This window comes from Protomyctophum parallelum (assembly GCF_964188405.1).
Source record: "Protomyctophum parallelum genome assembly, chromosome: 3".
In the NCBI taxonomy this organism is placed as follows: domain Eukaryota; kingdom Metazoa; phylum Chordata; class Actinopteri; order Myctophiformes; family Myctophidae; genus Protomyctophum; species Protomyctophum parallelum.
The window spans coordinates 22977670-23003516 of NC_139698.1; the positions used below are offsets into that span (position 1 = coordinate 22977670).

Sequence of the window (25847 nt, forward strand, 5' to 3'; positions counted from 1 at the left end):
CATGGACTTAACCACTTTCTACCTGTACCTATTTTGAGCATGACATTATAGGCAAAAAATAGATCCACAGCCTGTACTTTTTGCTACTATTTTCGACAAAGAATATGGGGCTTCAGTGGTCACACTCCCGACGAGTGGCCCGGAGTGTGACTTTCGGCTCCCATGAAAGTGTCATGGTGCAGCCCAGTCACGTGACCATTTCCTTTCCTTCTCTATGCTTCCTTGCTGCAACCAAGGAAGCTTAGAGAAGGAAAGGAAATGGTCACGTGACTGGGCTGCGCCGTGACACTTTTATGGAAGCTTTCATGGGAGCCACAACAAACACTATTTCTGAACAATTGAGATCTTTGTCTTATAATCGGTTCAGTAATATAAAAGAAGACATATCACAGGTTGTTTCCTAATCACTTGCTTTTCGATGTGCACAGAGTGCACAGTATATGATCTAAACAGCTGCAGGTATCGTTTCTGGCTAGGAGGTATCGTGAGATTTGGCTGCCAGACAGGAAACGGTGCATTCTGCCGAACTTCCGGGTGTAGTTTGGCTCCCATGAAAGCATCCATGAAAGTGTCATGGCGCAGCTCAGTCATGTGACCATGTCCTTTCCTTCTCTAAGCTTCCTTGTCTGCAACCAAGGATTTCTTTTTTATTGGCAAAAAGGTCAATTGCCTTCCGTCTGTTAGAAAAGTACTGTATTTGAAGGCCCTAATAAAATATACCGGTTCCGTCCGGAATCTATTGTCTCCCGTCTTTCCACGGAATAATAAAAAATGCTCGATACACCTGATCGATAAGGTGCCCCGCTATCAATAAACACTAACGAGCTCCATTCCTAACCAGGATACTACGTGCCCAACGACGACGGGGAGTTCTACCAGTTCTGCTACGTGACGCACAAGGGCGAGATCCGCGGCGCCAGCACGCCCTTCCAGTTCCGCGCCGGCAGCCCAGGCTGCGACGACGAACTGCTGACCATCGAGGATGAGTGCAACTCGGACATCCTGGTGGTCACCACCAAGGCCGGCTTCCTGGAGGTATTAACCCATTCTGACCTGAGATCAGATTCATACGAGGTTTCCACTGGACACACACTGGTCTGATTAACCCAGTCTGACCTGAGATCAGATTCTAAAAATGTCAGTCAAAATGGGTTCCCGTTCAGAATGGGTTAAACGCACAGACAGACAGACAGGGCTGGGGTCAAGTTTGAAGACGGAGAGGGCCACCATAGTTCCACACTCACTCCTGAGGGCCACCATACTTCCACACTCACTCCAGAGGGCCACCATAGTTCCACACTCACTCCTGAGGGCCACCATACTTCCACACTCACTCCAGAGGGCCACCATAGTTACACACTCACTCCAGAGGGCCACCATACTTCCACACTCACTCCAGAGGGCCACCGTAGTTCCACACTCACTCCTGAGGGCCACCATACTTCCACACTCACTCCAGAGGGCCACCATAGTTCCACACTCACTCCTGAGGGCCACCATACTTCCACACTCACTCCAGAGGGCCACCATAGTTACACACTCACTCCAGAGGGCCACCATACTTCCACACTCACTCCAGAGGGCCACCGTAGTTCCACACTCACTCCTGAGGGCCACCATACTTCCACACTCACTCCAGAGGGCCACCATAGTTCCACACTCACTCCAGAGGGCCACCATAGTTCCACACTCACTCCAGAGGGCCACCATAGTTCCACACTCATTCCTGAGGGCCACCATACTTCCACACTCACTCCAGAGGGCCACCATAGTTCCACACTCATTCCAGAGGGCCACCATAGTTCCACACTCACTCCAGAGGGCCACCATAGTTCCACACTCACTCCAGAGGGCTACCATAGTTCCACACTCACTCCAGAGGGCCACCATACTTCCACACTCACTCCAGAGGGCCACCGTAGTTCCACACTCACTCCAGAGGGCCTCCATAGTTCCACACTCACTCCAGAGGGCCACCATAGTTCCACACTCATTCCTGAGGGCCACCATACTTCCACACTCACTCCAGAGGGCCACCATAGTTCCACACTCACTCCAGAGGGCCACCGTAGTTCCACACTCACTCCAGAGGGCCACCATAGTTCCACACTCACTCCAGAGGGCCACCATAGTTCCACACTCACTCTAGAGGGCTACCATAGTTCCACACTCACTCTAGAGGGCCACCGTAGTTCCACACTCACTCCAGAGGGCTACCATAGTTCCACACTCACTCTAGAGGCCACCATACAATTTACAATTTAGGCATTTAGCAGACGCTCTTAATCCAGAGCGACTTACAATAAGCAAGAACAAATAGTTCCACACTCACTCCAGAGGGCTACCGTAGTTCCACACTCACTCTAGAGTTGCTCTACATTGCATATCACTGTTGCATAAAGGCGTCGCACTGTGACTGTAACTGTAGCATTGTAAGCACTGTAAATGTCCCCACGTTTTTGATTGTCTCAATAGAAGGGCGGTTATGTTGTATAAACGTACTATGCCATAAAGATTGGACAAAACTAAAATGTATTCATTTAACCCATTTTGTGGCGGGAACCCCTTTTGGTATTAGCATTACGCTATGCTTTAGCTATTGAAAAATAGATCTACAAGCTCATAGGTCTACTATTTTTGAAAAATCAAAGAACGACTGCCATAGAAACATAGCTTTATCAGAAAACTGTCAGGATGACGTAGGTCGTAGAAGACTTTTAGAATCTGATCTCAGGTCAAAATGGGTTAAACAAAGTTTGACTCAACGGAAAGAACATACTATATTAGACATTTTTCTTATTTGTTTTTAACATGGTGGTGAATTGAACCACACTGAATGAGGAATGAACTACCATCTAATTACAACTCTCTCTCTCTCTCTCTCTCTCTCCCTCTCTCCCTCTCTCCCTCTCTCTCTCCCTCCCCCTTCCTCTTTCCTTCCCCCTCGCAGCAGAAGATGGAGGAGGCCATGCGAGAGAAGGAGGAGCTGGTGAAGAACATGGCCGTGCTCCAGCAGGAGAAGGAGCAGCTGGAGGAGGAGAGGGAGCGCCTGCAGAAGGAGTGTGAGCAGGAGAAGGAGACCTGCGCCCAGCTGAGGAGAGAGAACCAAGTGAGGACCGCCGCCATGAGTCCCAGTCCGTATATATATGCGCTGTTATAACCCCATTGAAGACCTGAGACCAGATTCTACAAAATGTCTTCTAAATCATGACGGTTCTCTGAAAAACCCCATGTTTCTGTATCCGTGGTTCTCAAACTATTTCATGTCAAGGACCCCCGGAATTATATGTGATTGCCCGCGAACCCCAATCTCAAAATATGTTGTTCCGGGGATCCCCCAGAAACAAAGATTTTAGTTAAAAACGTTCTCTCTAAAAAAAGAATTACACATTTTGACAACTTTTCGAAAATAGATCTACAAGCTTGTAGCGTGGCACTCGGTGCTGCGCTATGAGCTTGTAGATCTGCTATTTTTCAATAGATAAAGTATAACGGAAGGGGTTCACGTCCTGAATGGGTTAATTGCGCTCCTGAGAGTGTAACAGGGTCCATGTTATTTAGTTTACATGTTTTGGAGTTGCATGTTGCACAGGAGGATTTAGCTTTGGAGGGGGGTGGGGGGTATGGTGGGGGGAGGACTGTGGTCTGCCCAGAGGAAATGCTTCAGCGTCTAAACACGGTGTAACTGTCCCAAACGTTTTTTCCTGTTTTCCCCAAACTTCTTTTTTGCAGCTCTGTTTCCCTGAAATTACATGCCTTTAACCTATACTTAACACTACGGTATATAGCTGGTGACGGGGCCAGAACGTATAGCAGCATAGTATGTACCAAGAAAATCACACTTGCCTGTATTATTATTATTATTAGTTGTCTGATACATTTCAAAAACGGCTCCACGAACTGTAGATCTACCAGCTCACAAAGCTCGTAAATATATATATTATCTATTTTCACCTATTTTTTAACATTGAAAAGTCTAAAATAAAAGGGAAAATGTCTGTGTTGCCTTATAGCTTTTAACCATTATTTTAAAACTTTAGCTGTTGAAAAATAGCAGATCTACAAGCCCAGAATGATCTACAAGCTCCAGCTTGTAGATCATTCTGGGGGTCCTTTTATTGACATGAAATAGTCTGAGAACCAGAGATATTGAAACATAGGAGGTTTTTCCAGACATTTCTTTCCAGAGCTCCCATCTGGGCCTCGCAGTCTCTCAGCACCCCCTAGTGTGGGCTTTAACCCATTTTAAGCGTGAACCCCTTTTGGTGTTAGCATTACGCTATGCTTTAGCTATTTAAAAATAGCAGATCTACAAGCTCATAGCACGCCACCGAGTGGTGCGCTACGAGCTTGTAGGTCTGCTATTTTTGAAAAATCGAAGAACGACTGATATAGAAACATAGCTTTTTTTTCAGAAAACTGTCATTTTCAAACAGACATTTTTTTAATCTGATCTCAGGTCAGAGTGGGTTAACTCCCATCCCTTCATCTTCTCCACATTGGTAGACCGCAGGCCGGTCCAAACGTCTGTACTACGCACCCAAAGAGATAAATCAGACCTCGACACAGTTATGAATGTCCCTATTATCAGAGTTATTATTATTATTATTTTTTTATGTTAAGCAAATCCTTTTTAAAAGCAGCGTCTACTAATTTCTACAACCGTTATTTCACGTACCATAAATCTTCCGGGGGCATTTAAAACCAGCTTTTGAGATGAAAACATGATTACAGATTTTTTTTGCGGCTGTTAATTTTATGACTACACTTTTATACGGAGTTTTTATGTGGTGCGAGAAAAATGATTCCAAAATTCTCCCTATAAAGAAGAGAAGTCCATCCCTCCGTTGCTTGCAATTCTAGCTGCCATGAAAGACTTGAAGCGAAACTCTGAATGCGCTTCTGTTTTTACTTTTAACCCTCTTCTAAATCCTGACCGTTTTCTGAAATACCTCGTGTTTCTGTATCAGTGGTGCTCAATATTTCATGTCAAGGACCCCAAAAATGTATTTGGCTGCCGATCCCCATCTGAAAATACCAGCAGAAGCAAAGATTTGAGTTAAAACGTTCGCTGTGAAAGAATAAATATTCTAGATATATATTCTAAGATTTGCGCCACATTTTCACGATTTTTCAAAAATAGCAGACCTACAAGCTCGTAGCGCGCCACTCGGTGGCGCGCTATGAGCTTGTAGATCTGCTATTTTTCAATAGCTAAATTATAACATAATGTTTAAAACACCAAAAGGGGTTCCCACCCAAAATGGGTTAAATTGCATATCGTCGCTGTCAGGTCGGAAACCTTGTATGTAGGGCTGTCACAGTTCGAAATTTAAGTTGACAATTAATTGCGATTAATTTAATTGTGTTTTTATTTGCATTGAACATTGGAATGTTAACAATTTGTATTTCTGTTTGCCTTTTCAGGCTTTCGCAATCACAAATTGCACAGGGCAGATATGACAAATAAGTTGAATATACAAAGAAATCCCTGACACATTTAATAATAGCGAAACTAGTTGTCGTGTTGTAAATAGCTTACAGGTAAGCTTGTAGATCTGCTAATTCTGCTATTTTGTTTTTAAAGTTTGAAGATGTTTGGACATTATGCAAAAATAATGGTGATTACCGGTATGTCAAAGTATTGCGATTATGTAATAATTGTGACATACCTAAAAAGTAAAAACATGTCTTTACATTTGACGAAATGGGTTTTCAACCCTTTTCATGTCAAGACCCATGATTTATTCTGCATTTGAGCCACGAACCACCATTTGACGACAATCAGCCGATATGCTTTGGTGGTGTTTGTTTTTGATCGTTTTAAAAGGTTGCTCTCCTAAATGCCATCGAGACATTTTCAAATATTTTCTTTTTTTACATGACATAGCATATATTTGCCACGCCCAATTTCACGGGGTAGATTTAAACATTTTTGAACATAACTAAAAGTCATTTTGGGGCTGGCTGCGGTTTTGGAACATCCCAAAATAACAAGCATTGGGCTTTCCAAGTGCCCTAGACTAGTCTCTCTCCTCCATTGATTTCCAATGGTCTGTCTGTCTGTCCTCCAGGAGGTGCAGAGCTCGGCCCAGGCCCTTCAGGAGGAGAGGGAGGAGGTGAAGAGGAGGTTGGAGGAGGCCACGGCCAGGGTGCTGCAGCTGGAGGAGGACCTGATGGGAGTCACCCAGAAGGGCCTGCAGAAGGAGACGGAGTTGGACGGGTGAGTCGATACTCGATAGGAGTGTTGATTTCGTCGACTTAATACTATGACGAAAAATGTTCGGCGACTAAATGCACTGACGAAAACTAAGCTATGATGACTAAAACTATCAACAAATGCAAACTGGACTAACATGTTAGGAAGGGATTATCCAGTATAAGTCATTTTACACTTGGTAGCATGCTGAAAATAGCCGATCTACAAGCGCGTCAGCAAGTGTAAAATCAGTCATTACGACGGCATCAAGGCCCGCCAAAAATACATTTTAGTCAACTAAATCAACTGTAGATTTAGACTAAAATATAAGACTATATGACTAAAACTAAAATTTTAATTTGCTGTCAAAATCAACACTGGTTGATAGGAGTCACCCAGAAGGGTCTACAGAAGCAGACAATTCACAATAAAATCCCTTAGTGTCCCTTTAACCCATTTAGTCCTGAGGCCAATGTCTTCTAAACAGTTTTGTGGAAAATACTTCATGCCAAGGACCCCCCAAAATGATATGTATTTGGCCGCAGACTTACTTTAGAACTCTTTTGCGGGGGGCGCAATTGGAAGAAAGTAAAACTAAAACTCTGACGTGTTTCCCCCAGACTGAAGGACAGGGTGAAGAAGCTGACGGTGGAGAAGGAAGCCCTGGAGTCCCATCTGAAGAACGAGAGAGATGAGAAGGAGCTCTACAAGGTAAACATACAGTATGCACTGACCTCACACACTGGAGTTTATTGGAGAGATTCTCAACCTTTTTTATTTATTTTTTGATACCACATGCCCCCCAATTGATGGCGATCCTTATCTCTGTTGCCCCAATCTACACTGACTGACTACACTCACCTGTGTTCATTTAAAGGATAATTTCAGACTAGAAGGTTTTCTTACCTTTTATTTGTAGTTGTTGCGTCTCCTCCAAAGAGGTCCAGGTATTATTTTGTGCAAAAACACATTATTGGCTATTTCCCCTACCATAAGCCCTCATTGGGGCGTTGGGTTTTTAACTTTTTAGTGCTAATTCTCTTATTTCCATCGGGATAAGTAGTGCCGCTTGGGATACTATTTACATTATGAGGAGAGGATATATACAAAAAAATAGATTTTTTAGTGATTTTAGCACAAAATAACACCTGCCCCCACGTTGCGTTCCAGTGATTTATTGCACACACGTCAAATAAAGTGATTCAGGAAAAAACTGTCCCAGACCTTCCTTCCTTCCGACGTCAGAAATCGTTAAGATTTCCAAATATGTGAACATCTCATGCTTCTGTTCTTGTTTTTCACTTTCTCCTGTGGTCATTATGAGGCATAGTTTGGCTTAATATACACCCAGACTATGTAGTTAGTCTAAAACAGGGCATGACTTATTCTGCCTTGTTCTTCTTACTGGTGTTTTTGTGGCTCTTTGTTGTGGTGCTCAACTTGGGAGTGGTGCGTAGTACCGTCGCCAAGGAAACCAGGGTAAAAAAGAAAAACCCAAACCCTGCCAGCTAATTTAGCTCACTGCGACCGTAGCTGCACTGGGGGAAACTTTACAGGCTCACCTCACTCTCTGTTTTGTAATTAACGTCACGCGACATTTACTTTTAATTGTGTCGTATGTCGTTTGGTACATCTCATGCAGAGTTGTTCAGACTACGCGGCTGTAGCGTGATTTCTTGCCCCCCTCCTCCCGGCAACAGTTTATTGGGGACATCGCTCCGATATGAGCCTCCAGATCTTTCTTTTCAAAATCTTTCTATTCAAGTTTTTAAATGGAAGCCCAGGGTCAAGCATAAATAATGGCATTTAAGTCACAAGTCATGGGAAGAATTAACAGGAGAATCAAGTAAGAGTATAGCCTTCAGTACTAGTGCAATCAGTTATACAAGTGTGTGTGTGTGTGTGTGTGCAATCAGTTATACAAGTGTGTGTGTGTGTGTGTGTGGACTGTTCAAAGACTTAATATCACTGCGTAGATATTAGTCTGGAACTTTGGTGTTGGAAGAGCGAACGAATGTTTTCAATGGAAGGTTCTTACAAGTGTGTGTGTGCGTGTGTGTGTGCCCGTGCGCGTGCGTGCGCAGATTCACCTGAAGAACCGCGAGCTGGAGAACACGAAGCTGAGCGCGGAGCTGCAGATGCTGAAGTCAGTGGACGTGAACAAGGAGAACACCATAGCCCAGTTCAAGGAGGAGGTGGCTCGTCTGCAGGCCTGCCTCGCCGACAAGGACAAGCAGAACAGAGAGATCCTGGCCAAAGTCTCCCCTCTGGTAACGGCAATACTCCTCTTACCTACGTCACCACTTCGGCATTAACCCATTTTGACCTGAGATCAGATTCTAAAAATGACTCTTTGAAAATGACAGTTTTCTGAAAAAGCTATGTTTCTATGTCAGTCGTCTTCGATTTTTCAAAAATAGCAGACCTACAATACAAGCTCATAGCGCGCCACTCGGTGGCGCGCTATGAGCTTGTAGATCTGCTATTTTTCAATAGCTAAAGCATAACTTAATGCTAACCCCAAAAGGGGTTCCCCCGCCCAAAATGGGTTAAAGGCGTAGTGAAATGAAAAATAAGTTTATCACACTTTTAGACCATATCCGTGGTCATCATATGGGCATACCTAACAATGGATGCCAAAAAAAATGGGCAAATTCTAATTTCTTTGTGGTTTTATATCAAAAGTCCATAGATTATTTGTTTTAATTACTTCCTGAAAACGAAAACGTGCTGCGTGATCACGTGTAGAGATACACATCGATAATCGAAATTAAAAAAAAAATCTTCTAAATGATGACACATTTCTGAAAAACCTCATGTTTCTGTATCAGTGGTGCTCAATATTTCATGTCAAGGATGTAATTGGCCACCGACCCCCCCCATCTGAAAATATGTTGTTCCAGGGACCTCCCAGAAGCAAAGATTTGAGTTAAAACGTTCGCTCTGAAAGAATATTTTCACGATTCTTCAAAAATAGCTACATTTTATAACGATGTTTAAAACACCAAAAGGCCCCCAAAATGGGTTAAGTGTAGAAGCACACACCTCATTCTGCCCCCTCCCCCTCTCCCCTCCCCCCCACCCACCCCCCCCCCCCCCCCCGTGCAGGGCGACGTGAAGGCCCTGAGGGAGCAGCTCCGTCAGAAGGAGGAGCAGCTGCAGGCCACGCAGACGCAGTCGGCCATGCTGTCGGCGGAGCTGCGCGACGCCTCGAGCGCGCGCGACCGCAGCATGTCGGAGCTGTACCGCATGCGCCTGGAGGCGGACGCACTGCGCGCGGCCAAGGCCGAGGCCGCGGCGCAGTGCCAGCGCCTGGTGGAGCAGCGCCTGGCGGAGCAGAGCAGGGCCGAGGCCGCCATGAAGCGAGAGGCCATGGTGAGCTATGAGGGAGAGATATACTTTTAAAACCCTTTTTTTAAAGGAGAATTCCATACTAGAAGGCTTTCTTACTTTTATTTGTAGTTGTTATACGTCCCCCACCAAAGAGGTCCAGGTGTTATTTTGTGCAAAAGTGCATTATTGGCTATTTCCCCTAATATAAGCCCTCAATGGGGGTTGGGTTTTTGTGCTAATTCACTTATTTCCATCGAAATAAGTAGTAAAGTGTGTCGCTCGATTTTTGAGCGATGGAAATAAGCGAATTAGCACAACACCCCATAGCCCCATTCAATTCAATGCAATGCAATGCAATGCAATGCAATGCAATGCAATTCATTGAGGGCTTATGGTAGAGGAAATAGCCAATAATGTGCTTTTGCACAAAATAACACCTGGACCTCTTTGGTGAGGACGTAACAACTACAAATAACGGTAGGAAAGCCTTCTAGTATGGAATTCTCCTTTAAGCCTGATGTCGAGGGGAAAAAAAGGTCTTCTAAATCCTGACAGTTTTCTGAAATTTCTGTATCGGTGGTGCTCAATATTTCATGTCAAAGGACCACAAAAATTATATGTAATTGGCCGCTGACCCCCGTCTGAAAATATGTTGTTCCAGGAAGCCCTCAGAAGCAAATATTTGAGTTAGAAACGTTCGCTCTGAAAGAATATATATTCAAAGATTTGCGCATTTTCACGATTTATCAAAAATAGCAGACCCACCGAGTGGTGCGCTACAAGCTTGTAGGTCTGCTATTTTTGAAAAATCGTGACAATATTTATTTCAGAAAACTGGAGGATTTAGAAGATTTCTTTCAGGCCTAAATGGGTGAATCACCCCCGTTGCGTTGTCTCCAGGCCAGGGCAGAGGAGGACGAGGAGGACGAAGGAGTGCCTGCCGCTGTGGCCGTGGTGGTGGCGGAGATGCAGAGGGAGGTGGAGGACCTGAAGCTCAGGCTGCACATGGCGGCCGAACACTACAAGGACAAGTACAAGGAGTGCCAGAGGCTGCAGAGGCAGGTGCTGCGTTTCTCTGAGCCGCCGGGGGTGAGTCCATATAGTCTGCCTTCTATAGCTGTAAGCTTTAACAACCCATTCAGGACTGAGGTCGATTTAAAAAAACTTCTAAATCCAAAGATTTTTCTGAAAAACCCATGTCGGCGGTGCTCAATCTTTTTCATGTCAAGGACTCCCAGAATTATCTCTATTGGACCACGGACCCCCATCTCAAAATATGTAGTTCCAGGGACCCCCCAGAAGCAAATATTTTAGTTAAAAATGTTCGCTCTGAAATATATATTCAATGATTTGCGCCACATTTTAACGATTTTTCAAAAATAGCAGACCTACAAGCTCGTGGCGTGCCATGAGCTTGTAGATCTGCTATTTTTCAATAGCTAAATTATAACATGTTTAAAACACCAAAAGTGGTTCCCGCCCAAAATGGGTTAACAACCCATTAAGGACTGGGAAGGATGGGAACCCCTTTTGGTGTTTGTTTTTTTGTATAATCTTTATCCCATGATTTTGCAAGAGACCAGGATTACTGCATGTTTTTTGCGAGGGTACCTACCCTAGGGGACACGGGGAGAACATGCAAACTCCACACAGAAGGGCCCTTTCGCCAACCCCGCCTCGGGTATGGGCACTACCGACTGTGCCACCGTGCCCCTCTCGGGAACCCCTTTTGGTGTTTTAAGCATTATGTTATACTTTAGCTATTGAAAAATAGCAGATCTACAAGCTCATAGCGTGGCACCGAGTGCCGCGCTATACGAGCTTGTAGGTCTGCTATTTTTGATAAATCGTGAAAACGTGCAATTGTTTTTAACATATATTCTTTCACAGCGAACATTTTTAACACAAATATGAGAACTACTGATATAGAAACGATATTCACTCCAAACGACTCGATCAGCTATTTACCCTATCTGGAGAAACCCATCTTTTATTCCATTTAAGTGGTATAAAAGTAAATCAGATATATGGCCTTCTGTCATCGTATGTAGCAAAACATTAAATGTATATAAAGCACATGGACGAACCCAGTCGACCCTGCCGGCCTGCACATCACTAACGAGACGTAATTGTGCTCGTGTTCCTATCTTTTTTAGGAGCAGAAGAAGTACTCTGCAGCTGAGGCCATAACCGTCCCTGCCTCTGGGAGTCCAGACACTTCCGTACCAGGTACCTCCATCTAAACACAACAATGTGTGTGTGTGTGTGTGTTGTCCGCCCCTTGTGACGCACTGCCCTGCCTCAGTACTAAATAGGGCATTCAGTCATTTTTACTAGTTGCCTAGTTGCCTAGTTTACTAGTTGACTAGTTGTTTAAAACTCTTTCAGCGCCACCTGTTGGTCACCAGTTTAGGCTCTGAGTGCCAATTCTCCCATTATAAAGAAAGAATTTGTAATTCTATTATGCATGTAATGTGCATGTCATCACCTGTACACCTTTTTTTTAATTCCCAAGGGGATACGTCTTTACGCCCGTGGCATCCATTACTTAATAGGCAATTAGACGTCTTGACGTTTTTGGCTACTAAACAGTTTTAACAACCTATTATGTTTTTTTCTTTTTTGGGAATTAAATATTTGTACATTTAAAAAACATTCAGAAACTGTGTACATTGGTGACTATAACTATAATCTACCTGATCTTGAGGCCTACAAAATCGGGGGAAAAAAGGAAAAACAAAACTAGTACCAACTGTCGACTAGTAGATTTACTAGTCGCCTAGTGGATTTACTAGTCGACTAGTGGATTTACTAGTCAACTAGTCGACTAGTTGCTTAATGCCCTAGTACTAAATGACTCATGTGTGTGTGTGTGTGTGCGTGCTCCTCTCTCTCTCTGCAGGCAGCCCTGGTGCGGCTGAGCCCATGCTGGAGGCTCTCATTCAGGAGAAGCTCAAAGGCATTAGCAGGGAGGCGGCCGACAGGAGCGACAAGTACAGGAAATGCAAACAGATGCTCAGCGTAAGCATTCCTACCGTTTGGTTTAACCCGTTAAGACCAAACTGATGTTTATATGCCAGTATAGTTCTGTGTCAGTACTTTTTCTCGGTAAAAGTACTGATATAGTTTTGAGATGTAGAAACATAGGGGTTTTTCAGAAAACTGTCAGGGTCTTTAGAAGACATTATTTGTAGAATCTGGTCTCCGTTCTTAAGACCAAACTGATGTTTCTATGTCAGTAGTTCTCATACTTCTTCTCGGGGGTTCCTTGACATGAAATTGTTTTGAGTATGTAGAAACATAAGGGTTTTTCCAGAAAACTGTCAGGGTTTTTAGAAGACATTATTTGTAGAATCTGGTCTCCGTTCTTGATGCTTGAATCCTTGTGCAGGAGGAGAAGGAGAGGAGCTGCATGTTTGCAGACGAGCTGGCCAAGATGGAGGTGAAACTGAGGGAGCAGATGAAGATCAACGACGCGCTGAAGATGCAGCTGGCTGCCGAGGAGGACCGCTACAAGGTCTGTTGTCCACTGAGTCCCTTCCTAACATTTTAGTCTAGTTTTTATTTGTTGACGAAATTGTCAGTATATATTTAATCTTAGTTTTAGTCATAGCTTAGTTTTCGTTTAGTTTCCATTAGAGATGTCCCGATACTGTATCGGTATCGGGGAAAAGTATCGGATCGGCCCTTATTTGTCATATCGTGTCATATCGGTATCGGTGAATATGCCAGTCTAACCAGCGATCCGACACAGGAGTAAGGGCACATTTGAGTGAGGAGTCTGCTATAAACACAACACGAGATATATAGCTAGATATCTATAAACACAACATGAGATCACGACATTGGTATCGGTATCGGTATCGGCTAACACAGAAATTGAGGTATCAAGATCGGTTCGGAAGCATCGGACATCCCTAGTTTCCATGTAGTTTTCGTCAGTGGAAAAAAAAAGGTAGTCGACGAACATTTTTTGTCTCAGTTTTAGTCGACACTGTGGTCAACCCGTCTTCATTTGGCTTGGGGACACAACAGTCTGTACTACAGGGAGACAGTCTGGGGTTCTTCATGGCTGTGTGTGTGTGGCTGCTCTAGCTCAGCGATTCCTCCAGCCCTTTGATGCCATCTGTCCAGCCCGACCACAATCCCATTCTGACAGCGTTGTTTATGGGCCAGCCTGCTCAGAGAAGACCCTTTTTTACTGCTGTTTATGTGAGGCCGCGGAGACAGTCGAGGCCGAGCTCCGGAGGAATCCACGACGCCAGCGCTTGGCTCGGGACGGCCGGATATTTGCTCAGCGCCTGGGGGGGGGATTCAAACAGGTTGTTTTGCTTTGAGCTCTACTGTACATATATTAGGCCTCGACCGAGACGGAAGCCTTTGACAGCCACGATCAATTAACGTGACGCGTTGAAGGACCCGGAGTACTTCTAGGTTTCCGCTCTTTGAGCTGTGGGAGCCACGTCAGTTCTTGCACGTAACGTGACACTGACACTAACCTCTTCCTCTCTTTCTCGGTGTGTGTGTGTGTGTGTGTGTGTGTGTGTGTGTCTGTGTGTGTGTGCGGGGCTGCAGAGCCAGGTGGCAGAGAAGGGACGAGAAGTGAAGGAACTCAAGGATTCAATCACAGTCCTGATGAAGGAGAAGGAAAAACTGGAGGGGGTTAGTGACGGCTTTCATTTTCTTCTTTATAGACTTCTCTCACCCCAAAAAAGAAAAGAAAAAAGCTACTTTTTCCCCCCCCTTTCCCAATCTGGTCTGCGTTTTAAAATGTCTCTCTAATTGGAGAAGCTAAGTAAATGAGTTCCGATTTTCCATTCAATTACTCCGGACCACAGCAAGGTCCGCGTCAGGCCCCAGAACCCCACAACTCCGAAGGCAGCCACTGCTGCAGCTCAGAGGAGAGCAAAAAAATGACCCAATTTGAGGTTTTAGACTGTAAATAAAATTGGCGCCTGCGATACAAACGTCAAATAAAACCCTTGAGCCTCCCGTCTCTTTGAAAACAAGAGGAGTTTCTTTTTTCGACAAAGGCGCTAATTAAACTGTTTGTGAGACCGAGAGAGTGGAGCCGAGAATCCACAGCTTCCCCTCCGCTCGCTGTGTGACTGTGTTCTCTGCATGGATTCAAGTTGGATTCCATAGCATAGAGAGTCCAACATGCCTTTCTCTTGGCAGGGGTCTACTACAGGGGGATGTCGCGTCTTTGAAGCTCGTTAATTTTTATTGATAATGAGCACCTTATCGATCAGGCTCCGGGTTCTTATCGAGCATTTTCTATTATTTTGTGGGAAGGCTAGCGACGACAAATTCTGAACAGAACCACTGCCTTTTTCTAGGCTTTCATATGCAGTACTTTTCTGACGGACGGAAGGCAATTGGCCTTTTTTTACTTTTGGAAAACAATATTGTAGAAACTGTTAACTGGTTAATGTGTGTACCATCACTTTAAAAGGGTAATTTTGCTGGCAGGTATCAATACGCTTTTAGACCGACATGTTTGTGCCAGCATGGGTGATTAGATTTATTGCTTGATCGCCTCTTGTCTTGATTGTTTAAACATGACGTCCTTGGCCGCTATGCTCGATAACAGGCTTGATAAGCCCAAAGCTTATTGATACCAGGTACTCAATAAGCTTGTTATCGGGCCTTTTCGGGTATCGGGTTTCAAGCTCCATCCTTACTCATAGGAACGTTTTTTTTTACCACTTGAACCCTAGCATCCCTACTCTGAGGGAAACATTACCTGAAAATAGCAGATCTACAAGCTCACAACACCTAAGTATTGGGGGTTTAAGTTGTTACATGTAACCGTCTGAAAATACACATGAACATGGATCCAACAAAAAGCTACACAATGACAGTGCTGTTAAACAAGTCTATGAAGATATCTGTGAAAACGTCTAATATGCAACACAATGTTATACAATATGTAGTCCCTGCTTCATCTCTCTCTCTCAGCTAAGAGGTCTATGTAGTGGGGGTCCCTGCTTCCTCTCTCTCTCTCTCTCAGCTAAGAGGTTTATGTAGTGGGGGTCCCTGCTTCATCTCTCTCTCTCTCAGCTAAGAGGTTTATGTAGTGGGGGTCCCTGCTTCATCTCTCTCTCTCTCAGCTAAGAGGTTTATGTAGTGGGGGTCCCTGCTGCATCTCTCTCTCAGCTAAGAGGTCTATGTAGTGGGGGTCCCTGCTTCATCTCTCTCTCTCTCAGCTAAGAGGTTTATGTAGTGGGGGTCCCTGCTTCATCTCTCTCTCTCTCAGCTAAGAGGTTTATGTAGTGGGGGTCCCTGCTTCATCTCTCTCTCTCAGCTAAGAGGTCTATGTAGTGGGGGTCCCTGCTTCATCTCTCTCTCTCAGCTAAGAGGTCTATGTAGTGGGGGTCCCTGCTTCATCTCTCTCTCAGCTAAGAGGTCTATGTAGTGGGGGTCCCTGATTCATCTCTCTCTCAGCTAAGAGGTCTATGTAGTGGGGGTCCCTGCTTCGTCTCTCTCTCTCAGCTAAGCGGTCTATGTAGTGGGGGTCCCTGCTTAATCTCTCTCTCAGCTAAGTGGTCTATGTAGTGGGGGTCCCTGCTTCATCTCTCTCAGCTAAGAGGTCTATGTAGTGGGGGTCCCTGCTTCATCTCTCTCTCAACTAAGAGGTCTATGTAGTGGGGGTCCCTGCTTCATCTCTCTCTCAGCTAAGAGGTCTATGTAGTGGGGGTCCCTGCTTCATCTCTCTCTCAGCTAAGAGGTCTATGTAGTGGGGGTCCCTGCTTCATCTCTCTCTCAGCTAAGAGGTCTATGTAGTGGGGGTCCCTGCTTCATCTCTCTCTCAGCTAAGAGGTCTATGTAGTGGGGGTCCCTGCTTCATCTCTCTCTCAGCTAAGAGGTCTATGTAGTGGGGGTCCCTGCTTCATCTCTCTCTCAGCTAAGAGGTCTATGTAGTGGGGGTCCCTGCTTCATCTCTCTCAGCTAAGAGGTCTTTGGCCTGAAAATAACATTTTGACTCTTTTGAAGTCATGCGCCAAAAATGGCCAATCTCCAAGCTCCCCGTGAGCTTGCACAGTGGCTATTTTCAGTGCGCCACACACGATGCAAAACCGATTATAACTGAGGAATAACCCTAACCCATGTGGCGGGAAAAAGTCAAGCCCTACCATAGTACTAGATATTAGAGTTATGTTAACCCAGTAAAGACCCTGAGGCCCATTCTACGAATGCTTTCACATTTTCAAGATTATTATTTTTTTTTTCAAAACAATAGTAGATGTACATGACATTGAACAAGCGACAAAGCAGGGCTAGATGATCGTTTAAAAAAAACCTCAGGTTTAAGATGTGTTTAAAGGTATCAGCTCTGTGTACAGTGCAGTAGGTCTACTACTACAGATAGTAGTCCTTAGGTTGGTTGGTTCCATTGGCTAATTCCCCCTGAGTTAGTGTCAAAGTGTCCTTGAGCAAGGCACTGGACCCCTAATTGCTCCTGATGTGCTGGTTGGTGCCTTGCATGGTTTCCGCCGCCATTGGTGTATGAATCTGTGTGTGAATGGGTGAATGTAATGCATGTCATGCACAATCTATGTAAAGCGCCTTGGATCAAGGCGCTATATAAATGCACCATTTACCAACTGTTGCTGCTGTGTTTGCACATTCTCGTATTTCTCCCAATAGATATGAGAGGGTTCTTTTGTCGTTGGTCATATAATAGTTTCAAACTGGCTTTGGGTGTGTGTGTAATCTGTGGGAAGTACAGTATGTGTCTCTGATGTCGTCGTCTCTTTCTCTCTCTCTCTCCCATCAGGACGTGTCGAAGACCGGCGGCAACAAGAACTCTCAGTCTCACGGTGAGAAGCTGACCGTGACGGAGTGCAGCAGCCAGAGCAGCAGTGTCCCGGTGTTCCTGCAGTACCCTCTGCCCTACAGCCAGGACGCCCCCAGCCCTCTGCTGGTCTCCACCCAGAGCCCCGGACACCAGCTGCACTACGGGAACCCCTACGCCAGCTCACAGTCACACGCTAAAGGTCAGTCAGGCTGACCACCAGACCCCCCCCACACCTGGCTGATCCACCTCTGTGAAAGTAATGCACGCTCACACAGCCAGTGGTGGGGGAAAGTACTCGCATCTATCTTTTACGTTCAGACCTGGGGAAGATTCATCAAACGCCTTCCAACTCTGTAGTTCAGGGGTGGGAAACTTAATGCACACTCGCATCGCAGGCAGTGCTGGAAAAAAGTACTCATCACATCTTTTACATTAAGACCTGGGTGCCGATTCTTCAAAATGCCTTCCAACTCTGTAGTCCAATCTTTTCCCACGCAAAGCAGGGCCCCCCAAAATGACGCCCTCTGAAAATGTCACTTATACACTTTCCAGACTTCTTTTTTAAATGTTCAAAAATAACAGATGTGTGTGTGCGTGCGTGCGTGCGTATACAGTGTGTGTGTGTGCGTGCGTGCGTATACAGTGTGTGTGTGTGTGCGTGCGTGCGTGCGTGCGTGCGTGCTTCATCGTATTTATTATTATCAATATTTATACTTCATTGTATTTAATATTATTATTATTATTATTATTTATAATTCATCGTATTTATTATTATTATTATTATTATTTATACTTCATATTTATTATTATTATTTATATTTATACTTCATCGTATTTATTATTATTATTATTTTATCTCTTTTCCTACTTGGATCCGTAGCCACTGGCACTGCCCAGTTAGGGCCCAGTTAGGGCCCTAGGAAGGAAGGAAGGAAGGAAGGAAGGAAGGGGGTGTGTGTGTGTGTGTGTGTGTGTGTGTGTGTGTGTGTGTGTGTGTGTGTGTGGAATCTAATAATAATAATAAATACGATGAAATATAAATATTAATAATAATAATAATAAATACGATGACGCACGCACACACACTATACGCACACACACACACACACACACTGTATACGCACGCACGCACACACACACACACACACACACACACACACACACTGTATACGCACGCACACACACACACACACACACACACTGTATACGCACGCACGCACGCACACACAAGCACCCCACTCCTCCCCTCCCCTCCCGTGTCGGACTATTGTCCCGTCTAACCTAAGGGGTGTCTAACCTAAGGGGTACCTGTCTAACCTACGGTTTGTCTGACTATTGTCCCGTCTAACCCAAGGGGTGTCTAACCTAAGGTGTACCTGTCTAACCTACGGTTTGTCTGACTATTGCGGGAACTTCTGTCTGTCTAATGTCGTGTCGAACTGTTGGAGTAAAAAGACGGTATTTCAGACAATAGTCCGAAACTGTTGGACCATTGTCCTGTCGGCTAAAAGAGTGTCGGAAAAAAGACATGCACCCCTACGGACAGGGTAGGTGAGCCTGAGAGGTGAGAGATCACACAATTAGTCTTGTCATCACATTTCACTCATGACTGGAAATACTAGGAGAGGGAATAGAATATGGAACCGTCTTACCGGGTGCCGCACACCAGCCTGTCTCTCGGGAGAGTCTGAGAGTGTGAGCACAGCAGGACAGAGCCTTTTGAAACCTGCCTGGGTGTGGTCGCGCAGCAGGTGGCTTGTTAAGGCAGACGAGGAGACGGGCTGGGATGTACCTTCCTTCCAGGACCCGCCCTCGTTGCCGTTGGCAACGCTTGACTCTGCCTGTCTCTCTGTCTCTCTCCCCGAGGTGGCTATACCGTGGCGCGCGGTCCCGGCCCGAGACGCCACATATATATATATATATATATATATATATATAGCTGGAAACAACAAAGTCTTACAGTATGTACACTTACCTGATCAGCTCAGAGACGGGTGCATCGTCAGAGATCAAATGTATAGAATAAAATAATGTGACCCGCACCAGAGGATGACATTCATTCCCGCGGGATGGGATTAAAGTTTTTATATTAAATGATCTGTGACTCCAACGATCCAGAACCAACCAACAACAAACCATGCACTAATAGAGTTCATTAGAAATGTCTGTTCGGACGTTGCGCCCGTAACGTGTTGTGCGACTCTTCTCTCGGCAGACGAGGAGCTGGACGAGCCGTTCTCTGACGAGCAGCTGCTGCGCCTGCCCCCCGTGGGCCCCCCCTCCTGGGACAGCAACGTGGTGTGCATCCAACCCGCCCGCAACCTCAGCCGGCCCGACGCGCCGCTCGACGACACGGAGCAGGAGCAGCACAACAACAACAATAATGTAATAATGTCCTAGTCCACCGTGATATATGAAGAATATATCGCGCTTTATTCCTGTAGTAGCATCTCAGTGGTTTTCAACCAGTGGTCCTTGAGGGGGTTCCAGGTGGTCCCCAGCTAAATTACGGGAGAGAGAGAATTACGTTTCATTTTACGCTCAAGGGTTAAATTATTGTTAAACATCTGCATTACTTAATTTACAAGAAGTCTACACAATTAGAGAATATAGATGAAGAAGACAGGGTTGAAAACCACCGGTGCACATTAGGGCATTAAGCAACTAGTCGACTAGTAAATCCACTAGTCAACCTTGTTGGTACTAGTTGACTACCGGTAGTTGATAAAGATTTTTTTTTGTAGGCCTCAGGATCAGGTAGATTATAGTTATAGAGTTATAATAGTTATATTATAGTCAATGTACACCGTTTTTAAATGTACAAATATTTATTTATTTTTAACTAGTCGACTAGTCAACTAGTAAAAATGACTAGAAGTGAATGCCCTAGTGCACATCCCTATGTTTTGGGGGGGCTAGTTCTCAGGGGTAGCGCCTGGAGACGTTGCTTGGATGTCTCTACTCTACCACAGCGTTACTTTATCCAGACCATTCACCCTTTTGTTTTTGCACTCTCCCACACTTTAATTATTAATTTGACACTGAGTGTTGGGGAACTCGGTAACGAGTGGAAGGTCCAAACGCAGCCACAGCAGCAGCTTGGCACCTCCTCCTTCCTCCTCATGCTGGTCGCCAACCCAGCCACATGTTGCTGTGGGATGGCATCCCATTCCTCAACCATGCAGGTTTTGTTGCAAGTCAGCCAACGTGGTTCTGTTGGTCACTCTTAGCACGTACAGCTCATCCACCAAGTGTTCCAATTGGGTTGAGGTTTCTGGACTCACGGCAGGCCCGTTCCATCCTCTCTCCACTCCCAAGTTCTGGAGGTGGTGGGGGGGGGGGGCTAGCGTTGTCATCCTGGAGGATGGCGTTTAGGACCCAGATTCTGTAAGATATGGGATCGCCAAGCTGGCTCCAGAATGCCATCCCACGATATCTCACTGCACTGAGATTGCCTTCAGTCATTGACGAGTTCTGTCCTGTGCAGTGTTGCTTTTGGCAGCAAATTTCTTAGTCAAAGTTTTAGTCATAGTCTAGTTTTCACTTAGTTTTAGTCCCATTTTAGTCACCTGGAATGTCTTGGTTTAGTTTTAGTCGACTACATGTCATGAGATTTTAGTCGACTAAATCTACAGGTGATTTAGTCGACTAAAATGTATTTTGGCGGGCCTTGATGCCGTCGTAATGACTATTCTTACACTTGCTGAAAATAGCCGATGTTGTAGATCAGCTATTTTCAACATGCAAGTGTAAAATTACTCGTACTGGATCTCTTGTCTACTAGTCCCTTCCTAACATTTTGGTCTAGTTTCTATTTCTTGACGGAATTGTCGATATATTTAGTCTTAGTTTTAGTCATCATAGCTTAGTTTTCATTTAGTTTCTATTTAGTTTTCGTCAGTGAAAAAAGGCACTCGACGAAAAAAGGTTTAGTCGACGAAAACAACACTGCTTCAATCAGTTCTGTCCATACTGCCCCATACAATACCAAGCTGTGTATGGATCTTCCAGATGCTACAGAGTTCCCCAACACTGAGTGTAAAATTAATAAAGTGTAAAAATGGCCAATAAATGTGTTTGTTTTTTTTACTGTGGGAGAGTGCAATCATCCAATCCACTAACTAAGCAACTCAAAGCAAGGGTTGAATACCAACCCTTTGCCATTTTGGCAAATGTTTTGGAGGCGCTACCCACACATTTAGCTGTGTTTCTCATTCCATGAATGCCCGATCCTTAATGCTAGCTATACCTCGTTGTATAGTATAATTAGGTGACTAATCAACAATAAAAACGATCTAAAATACAGCACCAATTGGTATTATTAAAGGAGAGAAATAACGGACCAAAGTTAAGTTTCCGAGCGCTTTGTGCTGATGTACATTTACAGTATATAAATTAGATGGTATTTCAGAGGATTTAAACCACCATGGCTCGTGTGGACAGTCATGGACTTTAATTTATGTTGTAAAGGAAAAACGTTGAACCTGAATAGATGGGAACAGACTCTCCACTCTTGCCGTCGGGTAAAATAATCTCCGTAAGATGTAGATATGCAGTATTATAATCTTTTTTTCTTCTATCATATTCCGACTTCTTAGGGCAACGCCAATGAGCAGCCCGCAGCGACTGAACCCCACAGCCCCTTCATGAACGAAGGAGGACAAACTGCCTTCTGCTTTGACTCCAGGTGCGTTTAACCTCTTCTGGGTCCCAGGCCAGCCTGCCTGGCCCCAGGGTTGATTTTGACAGATTTTAGTTTTAGAGTCACATTTTAGTCCACTAAATATAAGATTTTAGTCGACTAAATCTACAGTTGATTTAGTCGACAGAAATGTATTTTGGCTTTGTAATTACTGATTTTACACTTGCTGAAAATAGCTTGCTGAAAATAGCCGATCTACAAACTCGCGTCAGCGCAACACGTGAGCTTATTTTCAGCATGCAACCAAGTGTAAAATGACTTATACTGGACCTCTTGTCCACTAGTCCCTTCCTAACATTTTAGTCTAGTTTTGATTTGTTAACGAAATTATCAATACATTTAGTTTTAGTCATCATAGCTTAGTTTTCATTAAAGTTTCCATTTAGTTTTCGTCGGTGGGAAGTATTAGTCGATGAAATCAACACTGCGTGGCCCACACCTGTGCATTGTTTCCATGTGTTATCCGCTGTAACACACAGCCGCGCCCCGCTCTGTGTCCTGATGTTGATGTTAGTACTAGTAGCAGCCCAGCGGACCACCCACGCAGACCACCACACAGATGCTCTTTATTAGCCCAGCGTGCCTTGCTTTGCCTGCATCATCACTCCACTCGCTTATTATTAACCCGCTCCAACCGGTAAAAGCAACTGTGGGATGTTTAACCGTATATACTTTGGGCTATTCAAAAAAAAGATCAGATCTACAAGCTCATAGCGCGGCACGAAGTGACGCGCTATAAGCTTGTAGATCTGCTTTTTTATTATTATCCCTGGAACATTTTATGCAAGTCTTTCAATATATATTCTTTCACAGTGAACGTTTTTTTTTAAACTCAAAATCCTTGCTTCTGGGCGACCGGCAGGGGATCGCCGGCCAAACGCATACCATTTTGGGGGTACTTGACATGAACAAGTTTGAGCACCACTGATATAGAAACAGGTTTTTCAATGTTTACCTTTTTATGTTGAAGATTTAGAAGACAATTGACGTCAGGTTTTAATCGGTTAACACAAGCTCTCTCTCTCTTTCTCCCTTTTCCTCTTTCATCTCTTTCTCCCCCTTTTTCCCTGTTTCTGTTATCCAATCGATGTTCTCTCTCCTGTCTGGTTGTCCGATGCGCAGCATGGACATGAAGCGCTGTCCGCTGTGCGGGGTCATCTTCCCACCCAACTACGACCAGAGTAAGTTCGAGGAGCACGTGGAGAGCCACTGGAAGGTGTGCCCCATGTGCAGCGAGCAGTTCCCGCTGGACTGCGACCAGAAGATCTTCGAGAACCACGTGCTCACGCACTTTGACGGGAACGTGCTCAACTTTGATTAAAACTCAATTTGAAGTCTGCGGGTGTGTGTGTGGGGGGGCGGGCAGCAATGAGCCTAACATGCCTCCCACCCCACCCCACCCTACCCACTCAACACTGAGATAAAATCGCACTACTCTGCACCCCTTTTTCAGTATGTAACAGTGTGACCGATAGCGACTGTTTTTATTGACGGCTTTTCGCTTTGTGATTTCTAACTTAGAGGAAATTCTCCCAAAGGTGGTGTGGCACTCCAAAAACAAAGAGGAACAAACAATTGACTTAGTCAAGCGTAATTTATACTGCATCGCAAGGCGGTGATGCTTCCGAAAACGACCGATATTCACTCACAAATCACAATGCGTCGTTTAGCTTGAGATGTTTTTAGTTTCGGCAAGCTGCAGTACTGTCGTACTGTGGCATATAAATTAGGTTTCAACGCGTGTCCAAGGGGCAAATGTGCATTAGCAAATCCAAATGTTGTTTTTATTGGGGGGTGGTTTCAGTGATTTATTTGGTGCCGTCATTTCCCAACTCTGGTCCCTCCCCGGGACCCCCTGGTACTGCTGGTTTCCTATTTCTACAGCCAGAATTTGGGCACCAGGAGAACGCATAATGGCTCTATACATACGCGCCATTTTGGAAATAACTTGGGACCCTTCCCTACTTTCTTCACAGGTGTTAAGGCTCTGTTCCACTCTGGTCAAACAGAGTCGGGGTGCTGCTATTGTGCATGTTGGCTGGGCTCTGCTACACCCAGTGGGTGGGTCTCAAAATGTCCTTGTATGGCCCCGTACGGGTGTGTAACTCTGAGAGTTAATGGGGGGGTCCTTGAGATTTTAAAGTTTTAAAACCACTGTACATTAAATGGAACAGAGCCTTAATTACTATCATCGGTAACACCTGTGAAGGACGTGGTCTGGAAGTAGGAAGAGTTATTCTGTGTGCATAGAGCCAATTAACATCAATGAGTAGCAGCCTGGACGTTTGGAATAGGGGTGAGACTGTTCTTTAGGCTCACCTTTAACTCGAGTCTTCTCAGATCTTTCTTGGATCCGTTTGAAACGTCACAAATCAGGGAAAGACGCAGCGAGTGTCGTTTACCAATCTTCAACATTTCGAACCCTTCCAACCAAATGGGTCGGTCGTCATAAGTGCGATTTCATATTTTGTCACACCACGACGGACGGCATTGCGTGGCGAAAAAGGCATGCCTCTACAAGCTCACAACGCAGCAACGATGCGATGCGCTGTGAGCTTGTGGGTCAGCTATTTGCGCCGTGTACGGCAGAGCATATAAATTCGGCATGCCATTCAGGTGTCCCATCACTTTTGGAATAACAACCAGCCGTGGTGCACTATATGCAGTCAGGGGTGAATGCTTGCTTCTGCAAATTACATCGAAAACCCGGTTTTATCTATATTGTAAAATCATTTATTTTAGGATAAGGTTATTAATGCCAGTGAATGTTGTGAAAAGTTTGACCTGATTTGTGTATTTAAAAAGAGATGTCTTTATGTTAGCGTTAGCTGGTTTCTTCTGTTTGTTTTTACCATGACCTTTAACCCCGCGTCTGGCTAACAAAACAAAACACCTGTTGTATCATCAGCTAGTCATCGCTGCATGCCAGGCCTTGTGTTTAGATTATTTTTCTTTGGTTCTTATTTTACGAATAAATAAGTTATTTCTGTCATAGATGCTTTATTTGACTTCTGTTTTGTGAGTCTCATGTATCGAACATAAACTAAATAAAAGTCTGTTTCAAACCAAGTGGTTCTCCTAGCAGTATGTGACCTTTGGAACATTGAACCATGCTCTTCAAAGTCATACGATTTGTCACAAACGTTACCGCAGTGAAATTTGTTCTCCGCATTTGACCCATCTCCAAGCCGCGGTGAGCTGTAGCCGTGCCTCGCTCGGGAATCATTTGATTAGTTGATTTGACCCCCCTTTGATGCTGAGTGCCAAGCAGGGAGGCATTTGGTCCAATTTTACAGCCTTTGGTATGACCCGGTCGGGAATCGAACCCCCGACCTCCCAGTTTCAGGGCGGACACTCTAACCACAAGTAGTCAGGGAATATTATCAGTATTGCCAGTCAAATCTGGGAATACATTTCTTACCAAGACTTTTCTTCACCAATGTGTTTGTAAAGGTGTCTAGTACAAACATATCCCACATTGGTTTATATTCAACCACCATTTTTTGACAGCTGCTGAAAGTTGGGGTACCATCAAGGTCCGTGTATTTCACGGTCATTTGAATTCTAATTTCGTATTTGACAAACGGTATTCAGATACGGTTTGGTGTTCTGAAAACTGTTTGTCAAATATATAAATGTTAAATTAAAACATAGAATATGGTTCGTTTTCTGAATACTGTTTAGAAATTGTTCATTCAAAACTTAGAAATAGGTGTTTAAAACGAAAATATAACCCGATTCTAGATTTTCGTTGGTGTCGTTCGAAACACAATTAAGAATTCAAAACAAGACGCACCGCGACCTGTACTGTG

At 44.6% G+C, this 25847-nt stretch overlaps 1 protein-coding gene across 3 annotated transcripts in view; it reads left to right on the forward strand.

The window, feature by feature from the left end:
- tax1bp1b (Tax1 (human T-cell leukemia virus type I) binding protein 1b) overlaps positions 1-25104 on the forward strand; it is a 39291-nt gene extending 14187 nt beyond the window's left edge. For 2 of the 3 annotated variants that reach the window (XM_083761318.1, XM_083761319.1), the window contains exons 4-18: positions 842-1035; positions 2951-3109; positions 6075-6223; positions 6820-6910; positions 8284-8469; positions 9308-9574; positions 10433-10621; positions 11689-11761; positions 12435-12553; positions 12924-13049; positions 14108-14194; positions 17313-17532; positions 19549-19718; positions 21932-22020; positions 23158-25104. In XM_083761318.1, coding sequence (XP_083617444.1) covers positions 842-1035; positions 2951-3109; positions 6075-6223; positions 6820-6910; positions 8284-8469; positions 9308-9574; positions 10433-10621; positions 11689-11761; positions 12435-12553; positions 12924-13049; positions 14108-14194; positions 17313-17532; positions 19549-19718; positions 21932-22020; positions 23158-23356 — 2318 coding nt within the window. In that variant the 3' untranslated portion in view covers positions 23357-25104. The remainder of the gene's footprint in view (positions 1-841; positions 1036-2950; positions 3110-6074; positions 6224-6819; positions 6911-8283; positions 8470-9307; positions 9575-10432; positions 10622-11688; positions 11762-12434; positions 12554-12923; positions 13050-14107; positions 14195-17312; positions 17533-19548; positions 19719-21931; positions 22021-23157) is intronic. The other variant, XR_014569049.1, reaches the window with a different exon arrangement.
- Positions 25105-25847: the final 743 nt, after the last annotated feature.